Source organism: Hydra viridissima, unplaced genomic scaffold (genome assembly GCF_058129835.1).
Source record: "Hydra viridissima isolate aposymbiotic clone 2 unplaced genomic scaffold, HvirCarnegie_v1 scaffold_12, whole genome shotgun sequence".
NCBI lineage: Eukaryota > Metazoa > Cnidaria > Hydrozoa > Anthoathecata > Hydridae > Hydra > Hydra viridissima.
Window position 1 is genome coordinate 2,469,921 of NW_028324311.1, and position 18,317 is coordinate 2,488,237.

The 18,317-nt window shown below is 31.3% G+C and overlaps 2 protein-coding genes across 2 annotated transcripts; one reads left to right on the forward strand and one right to left on the reverse strand.

Annotated features, from left to right (window-relative positions):
• Positions 1-337: 337 nt before the first annotated feature.
• LOC149880731 (uncharacterized) lies at positions 338-10,570 on the reverse strand. Its single transcript, XM_090069806.1, has 4 exons — positions 10,548-10,570; positions 8,571-8,715; positions 6,825-7,085; positions 338-3,015 (listed from the first exon to the last, which is right to left on the reverse strand). The coding sequence occupies exons 2-4, from the start codon at positions 8,707-8,709 to the stop codon at positions 1,013-1,015; spliced, it is 2,403 nt and encodes an 800-aa protein (XP_089925932.1). The 5' UTR covers positions 8,710-8,715; positions 10,548-10,570; the 3' UTR covers positions 338-1,012.
• A 5,725-nt stretch (positions 10,571-16,295) lies between these two features.
• LOC149880732 (uncharacterized) lies at positions 16,296-17,554 on the forward strand. Its single transcript, XM_090067870.1, has one exon. It carries the CDS (start codon positions 16,373-16,375, stop codon positions 17,552-17,554), a length of 1,182 nt encoding a protein of 393 aa, XP_089923996.1. The 5' UTR covers positions 16,296-16,372.
• Positions 17,555-18,317: the final 763 nt, after the last annotated feature.

The following is an 18,317-nucleotide window of genomic DNA, read 5'->3' on the forward strand; positions in this document are numbered from 1 at the left end:
ATAACATACAAAAGAAACTTTTTTCAAACAATTTTCAAGTTTTCATTTTTCACGACGCATGAGTCTCGCGCTATTATACGCAACAATATATGAAAAATGAGAAATACATCGTAATTTTAAACACTGAATGCAAAGTTTGATCAATAAGTTTCAGGCTTGTTACGGAACCCTACAAACAGCTAATAAGACTTCTCTGCCTACATACATTTACGATATGGGTGGATTCTCATAAATGAATTATTCACCAGACTTTTTAAGCCCATTATGGGGAACTATTAAGACTTTCCCTGAGACACTAAAGAGTCATTGTTTTCTTACAATTTACAAATTCGACACAAATTACAAATTCCATTCCCCTCTTACAAATACATCATTTTAACACATTAAATACATTAAAACCGTACATGAATCAACAACTACGTACATTAACACCCACACACAATTATTACTTTACATACTTAACACCTTCAAACACGTTAATTGCATCTTAAAGACGTTATTCACGACACCATAAAGCTAATGATTGATTGAAAATCTGATATTAAGTGATATAAAAAAATAAAAACTTCCATTAAATAATCAAAACAAAAAATCTAACGCCATCTGTTACATTAACTGAAATTGTTCGAATGAAGTCTAACGTATTTTATATTAGCACATTGAAATCTAAGACTTTGTATTTAATCTGTTCACAAATTCATCACTTAAAACTTATTTTCGCATAGTTTCTACTTTACGAAATACTTTCAAAAGAATTTAGCGTATGAGAATGCATCTCTCTAAAGACACCATTTCAATAAATTTCTACAATATTTTAAACATCTTTTCAGTCTTATCGAATAATTGTTTTTTATTTAAGAATATTGCCATCTAGTTTTTAACATCTAATGCATCTATATGTTGCTTTCAAAAAGCATCCTCTAGAATTATTTTTACATAACTAAACATTTTATTCAGCATTATCTAATTTTTATCTACTATATATTGTATCTGAATGCGTCTCTCCTAAAACCTATTTTCGCATTATTTCTACATCTCTGAACAATTTTTCAGCATCATCTAATTGCTGTTTTTCATGTAAACACTGTGCAACCATATGTTTAGCATATATTGTTTCTTCATGTTTTTCTCCTAAAACCTCTTTTCGCTTTATTTCTACATCTCTGAACATTTTTTCAGCATCATCTAATTGCTGTTTTCTATATAAACACTGTGCAACCATATGTTTAGCATATATTGTTTCTTCATGTTTTTCTCCTAAAACCTCTTTTCGATTTATTTCTACATCTCTGAACATTTTTTCAGCATCATCGAATTGCTGTTTTCCATATAAACACTGTGCAACCATATGTTTAGCATATATTGTTTCTTCATGTTTTTCTCCTAAAACCTCTTTTCGCTTTATTTCTACATCTCTAAAAATTTTTTCAGCATTGTCCAATTGTTGTTTTTTAAATAAACACATTGCAATCCAGTATTTAATATATAGTGTTTCTGAATGTTTCTCTCCTAATATTTCTTTTCGTATTACTTCTACATCTTTGAAGATTTTTTCAGCATTGTCAATTTGTTCTTTTTTATATAAGCACTTTGCAATCCAGTTTTTAGTACAAAGTGTTTCTACATGTTTCTCTCCTAAAACCACTTTTTGCATTATTTCTACATCTCTGAACATATTTTCAGCATTGTCGAATTGTTGTTTTTTATATAAACACTTTGCAATAAGTTGTTTAATAAATAGTGTTTTTGGATGTTTCTCTCCTAATATTTCTTTTCGTATTATATCTACATCTCTAAACATTTTTTCAGCATCATCGAATTGTTCTTTTTTATATAAGGATATTGCAATCCAGTATTTAATATCTAGTGTTTCTGGATGTTTCTCTCCTAATATTTCTTTTCGTATTATTTCTACATCTCTAAACATTTTTTCAGCATCATCAAATTGTTCTTTTTTATATAAGCACATTGCAATCCAGTGTTTAATATCTAGTGTTTCTGGATGTTTCTTTCCTAATATTTCTTTTCGTATTATTTCTACATCTCTAAACATTTTTTCAGCATTTTCAATTTGTTCTTTTTTATATAAGCACATTGCAATCCAGTGTTTAATATCTAGTGTTTCTGGATGTTTCTTTCCTAATATTTCTTTTCGTATTATTTCTACATCTCTAAACATTTTTTCAGCATTTTCAATTTGTTCTTTTTTATATAAGCACATTGCAATCCAGTATTTAGTACAAAGTGTATGTGCATGTTTCTCTCCTAAAACCTCCTTTCGCATTATTTCTACATCTCTGAATATTTTTTCAGCATCAACGAATTCTTGTTTTCCATATAAACACTGTGCAACCATATGTTTAGCATATATTGTTTCTTCATGTTTTTCTCCTAAAATCTCTTTTCGCTTTATTTCTACATCTCTAAAAATTTTTTCAGCATTGTCCAATTGTTGTTTTTTATATAAACACTTTGCAATCCAGTATTTAATATATAGTGCTTCTGGATGTTTCTCTCCTAATATTTCTTTTCGTATTATTTCTACATCTCTAAACATTTTTTCTGCATTTTCGATTTGTTCTTTTTTAAACAAGCATATTGCAATCCAGTATTTAGTACAAAGTGTTTCTACATCTTTCTCTCCTAAAACCTCCTTTCGCATTATTTCTACATCTCTGAACATATTTTCAGCATTGTCGAACTGTTGCATTTTATATAAACATTTTGCAATCCGGTGTTTAGTAAATAGCGTATCTGGATGTTTCTCTCCTAATACCTCTTTTTGTATTATTTCTACATCTCTGAACATTTTTTCAGCATTTTCAATTTGTTCTTTTTTATATAAGCACATTGCAATCCAGTATTTAGTAGAAAGTGTATCTGCATGTTTCTCTCCCAATTGTTCTATTTGCATATATTCTACATCTCTATACAATTTTTCAGCCTCATCAAGTTGATTTTTTTCATATAATTGAATAGCTTCAGAACTTTTATGATTCTTTCGATTTTCGTGTTCTGTCAAATAAAAAGTAATAAAGATTTAATTTAGTGAATAAAGATTTTCTTAGTCAGTTTTTAGAGTTTAACTCCGAAAAAAGACATTCTTTCTTCCACGGATGTAAAATTCCCATATTTTGCACGTTTGCCGTATCTTTTTAATCATTAATTGTGCTCCTGAATATAATTGCAGCAGCGTCATTTCCACTAAAAACATATTTACAAATTTGTGATCAAATGGCATCCCTAAGCGCTGCGCTTACAAGAATGTTGCTTGAAACTTTGCAATTAATTTTTCTAAGTAAGCAAGTTCATCAAATTCATCTATTACATAGATTGTTGTATTAATCGATGAAACTTCGTAACCCTCAAGAGTATTTCTGTAAATGTTTTGTATGAGTTGTTTCATGTTTGAAAAAATTTGAAGTTTGGTTGAACTTTTTTTAACTTTAAACATAAAGCAATATTTAAACCTTTCTAATGTAATCCAATCGGCCAATGATAAAGACCACTTTGCAAAGAAATTGTTTTCCCAATACCATCACACCCTGAATTCATTATTCAACCATGAGATTTTACTAAATGCCTCCTCTTATATTTTAAAAAGAGAATTAATGATCTGCAGTTTCCTCTTTTCTTGAAAAATCGAGAATTGTGTATTAAGTATTTATTAAACTTCATTGACAGATAAGTTTATTTGCAGCATAGTTTTTATTTTTTGTATGAATTCTTATTTTTTTTTTTCTTTTATTTCATTGTTACCCAGGACAAAATTTTCTATAGGACTTCTCTAAACTTTTGAAACATATGGCCTATAGAAATTCTATAGAACTTCTAACGAATGTCTATTAATTTCTATAGAAATTCCTGTTGAACTTTTTTTTTTTTTTTTTACATTAATATAAAAAAAAAGTTTTATAGCAAGTTCTATAGAAACTAATAGACATTCTATAGAATTTCTAAAGAATTTCTATAGGCCATATATTTCAAAAGTTTATGAAAGTTTTATAGCACTTTTTCTCCTGGGTAAAAACCTTGGCAACAATCAATATATTAAATCAAAAGAGAGTGGAATTCTGATGATTAAAAATTTTTCAATAAGCATAATATACTAGCTTACAAGAAAGGTTACTTATTTTAATAAGATTTAGTTTTGTTGAAATACTTGCACTAAGCTTTTAAACCAAATACTTAAGGCTGAAGTTTGCAAGAGTGACGTTTTGAGACATCTTTCCTTTAATGTTTATTAAAATTAAAGTAGTAAAACTTTGCTTTTGGATTATTGTATTTTCTATGGCATAGACTGGAAAACAGAAATGGAAACAGCTTTGCGATAATAAATGGAGTTAAAACGGACATTTTTCCATAACTTGCTATTTATATTTTTTGGCGAATCAGCTTCTTTTCAATTCTCTTCTTTAATCAAAAAAAGTAATAGAGCCCCTGCATTATCAAAGCAGATTTGAGCAATACAAGTTAAAGTGTCTTTTTTCTTTATATACAGAATTAAAAATGTAAACAATTGAGAAGGTATGTAGAAGGTAATGCAAAGAAAAAAAAGATAAAAACAAAAAAAAAATGAACCAAATATTCTGTAAATAAACAGTTAAAAAGTTTAATTAGACCGCATCAAACACTTTGAAGGTATTTTTCTCTATTAAGCTAGTTCTTTCTGATTTATTATATCGAGCATCTATCCTCAGCCGAATTGAGTTCTAGAATGACGCGATAAACAGCTAGTGACTGTTTGCTAGCGCTCAATCTGTAATATTCTTTATGCATTTTTTATGCCTTTTGCCTGATGTTACTGAAAAAATAGACGCAGAAAATTATTCAACTGGGGAAATCTTTCCTGCATTTCCATAAGCAATCAAACCATGATTGAAAGAGTTTCAAATTCTAATGAAAAAAGTTGATCTTGCTAGAGAAAACTTACAAATACCCCTTCGTTTCTAACATGCAAACTTAATGTTTGTAAGGTCAAATGGTATGGATTTTACCCTTAAAAAGACAAAGAAAAATTTATCTGCATCAGGCAAGAACTTTCAGTGTATAACAATTAAAGTTAAATGAAGACCGAACGAAACCTTCTTGCAGCCGTAAAATTAAGCACGGGGGCTGTTTATCTTATCATAAACTGAGCAGAAGTTTTTTAATGTTGCTTTATACTTCCTTAAATTGCCTGAGTCAGATGACGCTAGGTTGAAGTTTCCTTGTAAATCGTTTTTACATTGTAACGGGCGTTGCATTAGGTTTGGGACAAACTTCAATTTTTCTTACTACTTAAACTATCATTTGATTTGAAGCAAAAGAGTTTATGGAATGTTTGTTATACTAAAAAATTGAAATTTTTGAATATATTGTAAAATATATTTATTTAAAATAAGGTATCTTGAAGAATGAGTCTTTTTAAAAGCGTCTTTACACTTTTATCTTTGTAGAAAATCTAAATAGTAAGATAGTGGATTCAAAAATAATTTTAAAAAAATGGAAAAGCTTACTTTCTATGATAACTTAAAAATACTTAAAACTGATTTTATTTGGTTTTGAGAAAAAGCGCTCTAAGCACTTGACAATTTCGAATAGAGAAAATAAAATCAACCTCAAAGATTTGTGAACAATCAAAGAGGAGTCAGTCAAAGAAATTTGAGTCTTACGTTTGGATTAATTGATTATCAATTGAAACAACAACAAATGGTTTTTAATTGAAAAAATGAGTATTCAATACAGAAAATGCTAAAAGACTCCCAAATACACTAAAGAACAATAAAAGCAAAGAAAAGAAGCGATAAAATACTTAAAGCTGGTTTTATTTGGTTTCGAGAAAAGGCGCTCTAATCACCCGACATTTTTTATTAGAGTAAACAAAATCAACCTCATAGGTTTGTGAACACTTGTTAACCAGCTCTAGAATAGGAAATCACTTTTGGTTATCGATAATGAAAAATAGTTTTGTTTTGTAGATGATAACAGACTTAGAATTTCTAAATACAACAAGATCATTAAAGAAACTTGTCCAAAAAGAGATTGTTATGAAATAGAAAATTAAAAAAAAATGTTTATGTTGATAATCGTATATGGTTGTGGAATGTGCAAGCCATTGTTTTGTTTTTTTAAGGCTATAGCAATTAATACATCAATCTATAATAATGAATGTTTATAAAAACAAGTTCTTGCATTCATTTAAAAGTATCATGGCCTTATTTCGGTCAGATTAAGTTAGTTTACAATACTCTTTAGACTTTCTAGATTGATGAATAAGTTATATTAACAAAGAAGTAAATCCACAAAATATGGCTTAAGCACAACCAATAGAAAACCTTTCGACTAAAAAGATTTATAAGGGAGGTTGGCATGCTTCAAAAAAGCACGTCTTGGTTAATCGCATCAAAAAAAACAAAAACAAATTGGTTTGAACTTTTCAGACTTGCTTATGGAAAGTCTTAAAACAAATTGAAATATATTGTAGAAAGTTTTTTCATATAACAAATAACTGATTTTTCTTCAAAAAGAAATGCAAAAATATGAAGATTGGAAATTCATGAAATACGGTTAAATTGAATATGTAATCTTCGATTTCGTTTAGGTTGATTGAATAAAATTGAAAAACTTTACGTTTTCGGTAAAAAATACAAAGTTTGGCATGCTATCAATTTAACATTAAAGTAAAGAAAATGTGAAGTTAAGTTACTTCCCGGTTAGGATTTGATTCGCAGAGAAATCACATTATGAACAAGAAATCATTAAATAACGGTTATGAAATTCTTTTACATAAAACAGTAAAACCACATTATAAAAATATATGGAAAAAATGGGGTTGCACTTACGAGATATTTGGATCTCATTCAAAACATCTGCTTTACCTATACGCGTAAGAGATTTTTTGACCACGAGCATAACGTCAAAATCATTTCGTAAAACGAGCATGTTAAGTACTTCCTTCATTTTAAGTTGATCGCTGTTTTTATCAAGATCGATGTAATCAATAGTAGCTTTTGAAAAATTAGCTTCATGCGCAAACCTTTTCCACTCAGAAGCTATTTTATCAACCAAAATATATTTTGTTCTTTGGTCCATGATGAATGTGTCTAAAACAAAAAAGATTTCTAAAAGCAAATTTTTAGTGTTAGTTCATTCATTTTTTAAACTGGATTTTTGATCATTTTTAATACTGACATTTTAAAAGCTGTTTTATAATATTACTCAACTGTTGAAATACCCTATGCTGAAATGTACTTAAAATTAGATGTGATAGGCAGGATTATCTTTCCAAGATACACCTCATCCGTATGTGACTTCTAATATAGATGTGGAACGTAATCAAACACGGATCAAGCTGAGCTGTTTGGTTTTGAAGGAGGGTTTGAATAGAAGCAGAAAAATCTAATAGAACACAGATTTTAAAAAAATGTTTTTTATTCAGATCCAATTTGTTCATCGCCGTTTGACAATAATGTAACAAGATATAATATAATATGTGTAGTTGTAAAGGGAACTAGGGCATAATAAGGTATTTAAGGTAAAGATAGCTAAAAACTGACAAGAACAGATTAAGTTAAAACCATCCTTCTTTTTGCTAAAAGCAAGATGGTTTCAACTTAATCTTAAGCAAGTTTCAGTTTAACTCATTTATACATAGCTCATAGTAAAAAATGGTCTTTTATCTTTATCTTCTAATCCTGCACATGAGTAAAGTACTCACGTGTAGCAATCACCATTAGAAAGCCAATATTCAACATTGGTTGTGTAATTTTTATGGAAAGGAAAAACACAGAGTGCCTTCCTCTACTTTTTTCATTCTTCTTTTTCAATGCCGAAGTATTTTTTCCATGTGGTTCAGCAGTTACATTTTACTTTAATTCAAAATGGTTTTTGTTTCTTATGTTATGCTTTTTCCTTTATTTTGATGAAGTTAATGCTTTTTGAATCAAGGTGTCTAATAGCGATAATTTATATGAAAAGGTGGTCAGGATTGCTGTTTTTACTCTTTTCTTCGATAGTCTCTTTTGCAATCCCTGCTTTGGTATTGGGATAATAAACCTTAGAAACACTTTTTGAAACGATGAGGTGCTAGGATTGCTAATAGATGAAGTTAAAAGCCTGGAGGAGATGGACAGTTATGCTGGTACATTCAGCATAATTGTCCACTCCCCCATTGTACACCTCAAATGTACCCCCTGCATATGGCTTTTATCAGCACTTCTTTCAATCATGCTGATAAAAGAAATATGCTGGGGCTGCATTTTAGGTGAACAATGCGGAGGCAACAACAGAAGTAATACACCATTTTATTTCGCATGTTTTTCGATTCCGTACTTTTAGTAAAAGATTTATGTACAACTAAAGAAAGTAGAAGTTTGAGAGACTATTTTTGCATTAGAGCATTGAATAATACTTTTTAAGCAAACAAGCAACTTTTTTTTTTATCCACCCACTTGAGTGACATTCAGACCAGGCACCTGGTTGTGCCTCATCCATTAATTCTAACTTCATTCGTTTACGAGAATAAATCATTATGGGCGGCATGTACCACCCACTTGATAAAGTGCAAATTACTGCTATAACAAGCTTACCCTTATCAGCTGAAGTGAGAAAACCAACTTGCCTATTCCCTTTGGTTGAAACAGTGTTAGAGAGACACTTTGAAACTAAACATATACATGTTTCGTCACACTTCCAGGTGTTTTCAACATGAAGTTTACTTGTATCCATAATACCCTGCAGTAAAGAAAAAGTGAATAAGCAGTCACTTGCTCAAAGCTCATGGCACGAGCGGCTAAAATAGCATCTGGTTTGCTACGAGAAAAGTTTTTGGTTAAATGTTTGAAATGCCTCTTCTTTAAAAATATACTTAGTTGATATCTATTGAAAAACAATTACCAGTTTTGATGGTACTAATGGTTTTGTATTTTTAGAAGGTGAACTCAAAATATACACGGAATATATATGGTATATGGAGCACAAATGTATTCAGTCTAAATATTTACTTTATGATATTTTTACTTTCATAAAAACATAATATATAATTATTCAATAACTCAAGTAATAATTGAAAACTAATCACTATTTTTTTGTTTCATACTGATGACAAAGTTTATTTACAGAAGAACCAATTTGCTCCAGTACCCCATTTTACACCAGTTTCCTCTATATAGTATTGACACTTTGATATATACTCAATTAATAGAAGAAGAACTGATAATAATATCGCATCATGGATATTAAAACTACAAATATAGAGGGAAAATAACTGCAGCTTTAGCTATTGCTTTAACATTTCCAACAACGACCATTTAGATGACCTTCTTTTCAACTCAGTAATTTACAACTACTTGTGTGTATGTTGAGATGATTGAGTGATGAGTGTATAGCTGCTTTTGTGAGAAAGGAAGTGGATGAAAATTGAGTGGATGAAAATGTAAGAAGAACTTTCAAAAAAAGTGTGTCAACTTGTTTATTTTGTTTAAGCAGAGGGAGTTTCGTTTATGCTAGGCTAATCTTTATTAGTAAAAAAGAGAAATACAAATAAGAAAAACTAGAGAATAACCATAACGAGTATAACAAAGATTATTACCGTATACTAGTGTAAACCTCTATATTTGGAAATAAATAGATTATGAAGATACTTGAACAAAAAAATACGCAGCAACTGGCTTGATTCCTAATGTTTTCAATCTACTTATCATTCTGGATAAAAAGATTTTATATCAGGCTACTTGATAAAACATTTATGGTTACATGAAAAGCAATATTTGACATTTTAGCATGAAAGTTTTAGAAGAAAAAAAATGATAATATTGAATCATTGCAAATTTCGTTTTAGAAAAGGAAAAGTTCAATAATTAAAAATTATTTTTAGCTTAATAAAAAATATTGCACATTCGTTCGCAATGTTTATATTACCAAAAATTTATTACCACATTTTGCGTGAGTCAAAACTTGTCAAGCAGTAAAACTTAAATGAAGTTCAAGGAAAATTTAAATAAAATTCAAGGAAAATTTAAATAAAATTTAAGTAAAGTTTAAATAAAGTTCAAGTACACTTTAAATAAAACTCAAGAAGAATTTAAACAAAATTCAAGGAAAATTTAAATAAAGAATTTAAAAATGTTTTCCTCTTCTTTTCATTATGAGAATTCATAAATGAGAGTTCTGACGCACGTTTTGCGTGCTAGTAAGGACTTGTCAAGTATTCGATATTAGTATTTTTCTCATAAATAATGCGAATACTGCAAAATACTTAATATCGCTAAAAGAAATCATTTGCTCTTTGTCCGCGTGTTAGTGACTGCGTGCGTACATATTCATTGGCCTATTTATTAAGTTAAATACAGATAACTGAACATGTTTGTCCTTTACACAGATTGTTATAAATTTTCAAATTTAAAAACGAAATCTTTAAGAGAAAATAAAGTGAGTGTAGAAAACAAACGAATTGTATCAATGATTGATAGAGAGATTATCAAATGTGAAATGTATTAAACGTAGCTAAAAAAGCTAATGAAAAATAATGACTGCAAATTAGTGCTGTAAAACGAATTGCCAGTTACCTTTTTAACAGATTCTTGTTCCTCTTCGTTTTATCCAACAATGACAATTTTAATTTATTTTTTTAATATTAGTATGATTGTAGTAAAATCTAATACAATGCCACAATGGGATACTAAAGATACTGAGTGAATACCTTTAAAAAAAACATTCATTTGATTATTGTGATCATTAATCCATAAAGTAATAATGTAGTAATAATTCTCTAAGAACATCAACTGTTTGAAAATGAAAGGATTATATATGTCGAGTTCCAAGAAAAAGGGATGAGTAACATAGCGATGACAAATCTACGCACTTAGTAACGACAAAGATCCACAAAAAACCATACATTAAAAAAATGATAATAACCGTACATATTTTCCATACATAATTATATAAAAATATACTCATAAATGTTAATACAAATTTCAAAACGAATTCTTTAAGAGGAAATAAAGTGAGTGTAGAAAACAAAGATTTTCAAATGTAAAATGTATTACACGTAGTTAAAAAGTTAACAAAACTTATTTCAAGTTACCATTTAAACAGACTCTTTGTTCCATCTCGTTTTATCCATTGATGAAATGTTATTTGACTATTTTAATATTAGTAAGATTCGTCAAGTTCTAAGAAAAAGTGATGAGTAATATAGTCATGACAAATCTACGCACTTCGTAACGACAAAAAGCCACACTCAAAAAATGATTAAAAGCGTATAAAATTATATACACTTATACTCATAAATACTAATTCAAGTTTAACATATTCTTGTTGTATATTTTTTCCATGGTTAAAGAAACAAGTTCGAAATAAAAAAACTTAGATGTGTAACGTTTTAAATCGTAAATTACTTCTACATTTCTTCCTAATTTGTTGGGTATATTTAATTCTAAAATTTTTTATAGCACTAAATAAAATTAACGTGATGGGTATATTTACAATAGCCTAATTGTTTTATATACAAATGCGTGAAAGTTATAGAAATAGTGTTAAGAAGGTTACATATAACAGCGATAATTACATATTCATTAGCGTCATGGGTGTATTACGGAAATAAATATGTAACAATTTCGTTGGTGTATTTTTGCTTAACAGGCACGTTTAGAGGGTATTAACCTTTGATGTTGACAAGTATCACATTGATTTGATCTTCATAAAAGCTTTAGCTAAGTAGATCACTTGCAAGATTCTATATTGAAGCCCACAGAGAGATTCATTGAACTTGCTTGTTGAGTTTTAAAGCTATGTTATTTGTGATTACAAAGATTTATGCCCATTAAAGTTTGTTTATACTTGTTTAAAACTTAACAACTTTATTGCATATAATGATAGTAAAAATCTGTTTGCATATTTCCGTGTAATGTCTTTAGCAATTAAATGTCGATTTCGCACGACTAATATTAATAATGTTAAAAAAACTGTTTGAAAAAGCTTTATCTTGTATCGACACTCACGATTCTGTTAAAGATGCTGATGAAAGCCTATCTAGCTTTAAAAATACGCTTGTTGAAAAACATAAAAAAGTTGAACAAATTGCCTATTATACCTCGGCAATCTGCATGAAGAATATGGATAAGTATGAAGAATATGGATAACAAATGCTTTGAGTTTGCAATCTTATCCGCGAAATATCCAGTGAAACTAAACACACACCGCACGACTAAGTACAATAAGCATTTGGATGAGCTCAACTTCACGAGGATAGTAGCCCCCAGAAATTTGCGGTCAGGATACACCTCAAGCAGGTGTGGCAACGTTAAAGGAACCGCGCTTGTTTTGTGATTGATAACATCTGCGACTTCTGTCATGGATGGTATTGCTTCTTTGTAACGGCTCCTGGTTCCGCTTTATTTTAACAACTCCCCACATCAACAACCACAAGAGAATATTTATATGTGCGCTAGCCGACTTTGTCATGGGGAATATGCAGTAATCCCGTTTGGTTGACCTCGTTAAGTTTGCTCTCACCAACCACAGGCTTAGGTATTGTTTTTAACGGAACTGATGAAAAATTATGATCTACGAGGATCCCAGCATTCCATTTATGGAGGAAAAGCTCGTAATTTATTTTGTTTACAGCTGGTACAGTGTCATTCAGACGTTTTTTTAGTAGGCGCAGAAGTCTCGGTGCTCAAGGAAAGTTGTCTCACAGTCGTCAATAATATTGCAGAGAGCCTAGTGATAGTGTTAATAATTCTTCACAAAGTGTCTGCAGCTGAAATTACTTTTTGCAGCACGGTAAACATCATCAAATTTTATCGTGTTGGTGGTCATTATTTTAGAATGGCTGGCCATCACTAATGGAAATAATAAATCCGATAGAAAGTCATCTTCTTTGCATGGGCGCAACAAACACAGATAGGACTATATAGCGAACACCGTATACATATAAGACCCGATACATATGCTTGAGGATGACTCAGACAAATCCATAGAGATTAGCCAAGAGCTCCGCAAAGAGATCTCTGTTGAGCTCTAACGTAGAAGGTTGGCTTTGCAACTAGGAGTGGAAATTAATTACTTGACGAAAGAAAAAAAGCTGATCGTATCACGATATCAACAAGATGACTGTTGCGTAGATGGAAAAATACCGCAAGGATGGGCAGGAGCATTAACACCGGGCTCAGTCATATAGCAACATCAGCATACACAGAACTTTTCAAAAGATTCTCTCTCGTGGGTGATCACGCTGCCCTAAAATACTATCTCGATAATTATCCGGTCTTGCAGCACGCTCTGTGTGTCCTTTCAGGAAAAGTATGTAACCGTTTTGGTTTAGGTATTGCTCCCTTGACTTTGATGTTGAGCACCGTTTAGCATGTTGATTTAAATTGCCCGGCTTGGTTTGTTCAACGTGATCAACAGTTTTTTCAAAAAATAAGCACAAATGATTTTGATTTGTCTATTGAAGATTTATGTTTGATAAAATAATATGGAGAAACCGACAGTCAACGTAAAACAAAAAGACGAGAAAGCTGTTAAGGCTGAATAGGCTTCGGCTGCTGAACAAAAAGATTAGTAGTGTCTGCTCCTCATGTCTTTGTAAAATCAGAGGTTGGAGATTGCCGCCGCCGCTGAGAAGGAATTGGAGAAGGGTGATGCTGAGAATTCCGTGAAACGCGTGCCACCCGAACCAGAATAGGATGCTTGCGGGATCAAAGCAAGTGAGAGGAGCAAGAAGTAGAACGTCGAGATTACTGCATTTATCGCAGAGATAGGCTATATTGCGTTAGCCATCGAAGCCGTAGCTCCCATCTTCTTAATCGTGCAGGGAAGAAATCTTCAGAAAAATGACCACACTAGCACCATAATCAATTCCGCAGCACACTCTGCACAGGTATCAACCCAAGTCTAGACTTCTTTACGAACAACAAGGTTTAAACATTAGCCTTCTTTACGAACAGGGACAAGCCAGGAGCAAGCGCCCTGTGCCAGCAACCGGCGCGTACAAAAACTCCAAAATGGCGATGTCTTTAATAAAATCGGCTGCCGCTAAGGATTCCTCAGAACAATGTTTCTAGATGTCTTCGAGCGTTTCGGGTTTTCCATCTCGCTGTTGTAAGTTTTTTGCATCCCCCGTATCAACAATGTAGAGTCGCGTCCGATATTTATTTTCAAGAGCAATAAACTAATCGGGAGTTAATTCTCTATCATTGATGGGCCACTTATACCTTCCTGGAGTGAGACAACTATCGCTCAAGATTGGGTATATAGAGTGTGATGCACCAAGAAGAGGACTTTACCAATATCAATGACTCTGAGCTGGCTCGCTAAGATGCTGCATATTGCATCGATACATGCAATTCCTATCCAATGGATTGAGCCGACTTCAGACGCTGCTAGACTAGCAGCGATGAAACCAGTCAGCAGACCAGTCTTGTCAGAGATAGCGACCCATACAGTTAGCATTTTTGCTGTGTTTTTTCTTTTTTTCAATAGTAATCGGTAATTTTTAGAGAGCTTCTCTATGTTATTAATCTACTGGAGGACCATCTAGAATCTCAGGGCAAACGTAGCTAATAATATTGTCAGTGTCGACACTGAGATGACGGATGGTGCTATGAAAGCCATGCTTATGATGCTTAGCAACAATAGGTATAACCTCCCTCCAGATAATTTTGTGTTAGACTTATTTAACGGATGTGATTCTCCTTCAATTAGATCAATGGTTTATTAGGCTTTATCATCAAAGACATGAGAAACCACAAGATATATACCATCTATATTTCTATAGTCAATCAGACCAGTGCCTTTTTCACATTAGCCTTACCAGTTCTTACTTCACAGTCCTCGAGGAAACAACAATCCTAATTTCTAACACAGCCTCCAGGGCTATGGATGTTTCTAATAACTTGCGATGCTGAAGAACTCCTAAACTTTCCAGGGTAACGGTAGGAAGGTTCAAAATATTGTAAGTTTTGGTAACGAGTAGTGGGATCCAAACGATGAGCAAAGTGGAAGATCCGATCAGACACTTGCATGACCAAATATTCTCTAAATTTATTGAGACAGATAATACCCCAGTTGGCGTCGGAAAAGTCCTACTAGTGTTTGAAAAATGTGAAATCTAGGGCCACTCTTGCCGATGGTCAAAAATGCTTTTGCTGATTTAGTGCGCTACCAGACAGCTAGTCCCAGCAATGCAGCTACTAAACCGCCCGTGATTAAGTTGTTGAATTCTGCCTGGTACTCCTTTGATGACTTATCTGTGGGTAGCTCAACAACAGATTTTTCAACACCGTTGCACAATGAGTCCAAATTGCGAAAAAGTGGCCAAAACTTTTTTCCGATTTTTTTTTTAACAGAAAGTGAACTTTGTGCAATCTTTTTACTTTAAATAGACGTAAACTGTATTTAAACTCAATATAGAGTTGTTTTCTGTAAAGAAAATTTATAGCTTTGTTTTCATAAAATATTAATTGCAAAGAGTGCATCTAGAAGATTATACAGGTGTTTTTTCTTTGTTGTTGATTAAATATGAAAAGATTAGAACTTATAAGCGTAATTCAAGAAGTTGGTGTTAATCATGCGAATTCGCAAGCCGTTTTAGAAACTGAAGCAAAAAATAAATTGCTAACCAATGAAGAACTGTCTGATGCAGAACTCTCAGAAAAAATTAGACTTTTTATTTATAAATTTCGGGTTAAATATGCAAAGCATAATCGTAGTTTTAAAAGATTAGTTAAACAAGAAGTGGCATGGTTAGAGGGTGAGTTGTTTCAGAATCAAAATACTAAACTTGATTCAACTTTAAAAACTGGACGACCAGAATATACACCCACAGTTCCACACTTGTGTGGTTAAGGCAGTTTTCCATAGTATCAATTTTTGAAATTATCATAATGGAAATAGTTTATCAAATAATGATGTTGTTTATTTTTATTTTAGTTTGGCTAAAACTCATACAACTAAAGAATTAGCAGAAGCTGCTGTTGTACATGCAAAATCAAGTCCTGGAAAATCTGATTTGGGAAAAAATTTTAAAATGTTTTCTAAAGATCTACTGGGCCAAACTTACCAATCTGATAATTATCAGCCGATTATGATGTCTGCTGATCAAGCTTTATCACTTAAAATTCAATGTGATTTGAGTGATTTACAATACCAGATTATTCGAAACTCATCTCTGATGCAAAATGCTGACATTTATCCCCCATTAAAAGCAATCCTAAAATCAAAAGCAGATTGTTATCCAGAGGGTTTGCATATTACAGAAACGTCTGCGAAGTGTAGTTTGCAGAACATGGTTAACCATACCTTGCTTCGAATTTTGAAACTAAGTTCTGAGCAGCTTCAAAATTTAGATGAAACAGTTACACATGGAGTATTCAATTTGAAATGTGGCATGGATGGTGCATCTTCACAAAGTATTTATAATCAAAGGTTTGATGATACTGATCTTACTACTGGAGTGCAGAATGAACAGTCAGTATTTCAAACTGCAATAGTTCCTTTGAAATTAAAAATTGGGGGTTCAAACATCTGGAATAATCCTAAACCATCCAGCCCTCATTTTTGTAGATCTCTTGAACTACAATACCTAAAGGAAACAAATGAACTCATTGCAGCAGAAGAAATAAATCTTAGAAAACAAATCGAAAATCTGCAAGACTATATTTTAGATCTAGATCTTCTCAGTAGTAAAAAGCACTGTTCCATAAAAATTAAAATTGTTGTTGACTTGACTATGTTGGATGGCAAGTCAGTAAATGCTATCATGTTTTCGAATTCATCACAATCGTGCAATATTTGTTTTGCAAAACCGAGTGAGATGAACAATCTAGTAAAAATCAGAATGTTTACTCCAAATAAAAAATCTCTTACTATGGGACTATCTACTTTACATTGTTGGATTAGACTTTTTGAGTATGTGCTACACTTAGGATATAAAATGAAAATTAAAAAGTATCAGGCTAGATCAAAAGAACATAAGCTTTCTGTTATTGAGCAAAAAAATGAAATTCAGAATAGGTTTAGAAGTGAGCTGAGCCTTGTTGTCGATATGCCAAAGCATGGCTATGGTTCCTCAAACACAGGTAACACAGCCAGAAGAGCATTTGACAATGCAGATACTTTTGCAGACATTACAGGAGTTGATGTTAAAATAATTGTTAGATTGAGAAATATAATGAAGGCTGTGTGCAGTGGATACCACATTGATTTGGGGGCCTTCAAAAAATATTGTTTAGCTACTTCTGAAATAATAATTAAAAAATATAACTGGTACATAATGCCACCTACTGTACACAAGCTATTAGAGCATGGTTATCAAATTTCTGATTGCTTTGAACTCCCAATAGGTATTTACTCAGAAGAGGCACAGGAAGCACAAAACAAATACATTCGAAATGCAAGACTAAACCATACATGTATAATTTCTAGAAAAAATGCAATGGAATACCAATATCATTATCTGCTGTTACGTAGTGATCCAATAGTATCATCATTCATCTTCAAAAAAACTAAATCTATTAGTACTGTTAACTTAGATTCTGAAGTTTTAAACCTTTTGCTTGATGAACAATAAATATTTTTTAAAAATAATTTTTACTATATTACTAAATGTTGCAAATATTGGTTTATACATGTGTGTATGTGTGTATATATATTTGAGATCTTTTAAGGTATATATATAAACTTTAAAAGATCTCAAGTTATAAAAATGCTGAAATGAAGTCTTGCATTTGTTGTTCTCACCCCTCCCCCCGGGCTTTTTCTAATGTCTTTTTTTGAAACAATTGACATAAAACCAAAATGGAGCAAATTCGAGCAGCTAAAAAATTATTTGTTTTATACCCAATACGTTCATAACAATGTGATAGAAATTTAGGAGGAGTGAAAAGTGGACATCTTAAGCTTTATCACTTTTTGTAACCGGGAAAATACATATTTTAAAAATTTTTCTCCTTTCTTCAAAAACCCAAAATCTAAAGCTAAAAAATCGAGTTATTACTTCTTTTTTGATTAAAACCATATTAACAATAATATATGAAAATGAAATTTTAAAAAAGTTTACAAATGTTGTATAATAATATAAAAATTGTCTTATTTAAAAAAATACAAAAATTCGTGAATTATTTTGGAAATTTTTATTTTATTTTTTAAGCGCAATAAATCACTCCCAAAACATATAAAGGACGTATTAAAAATTCTGCAAAATATTTTTTTCAGCTATTGGGTAAATATTCTTTCTAAATTATAAAAAATATTTATATATTGGAATACTTTTAAAAAACGACTTTTGGCCACATTTTTGAGATTTGGATTCATAGTGCGTTGGCGTTTGATAA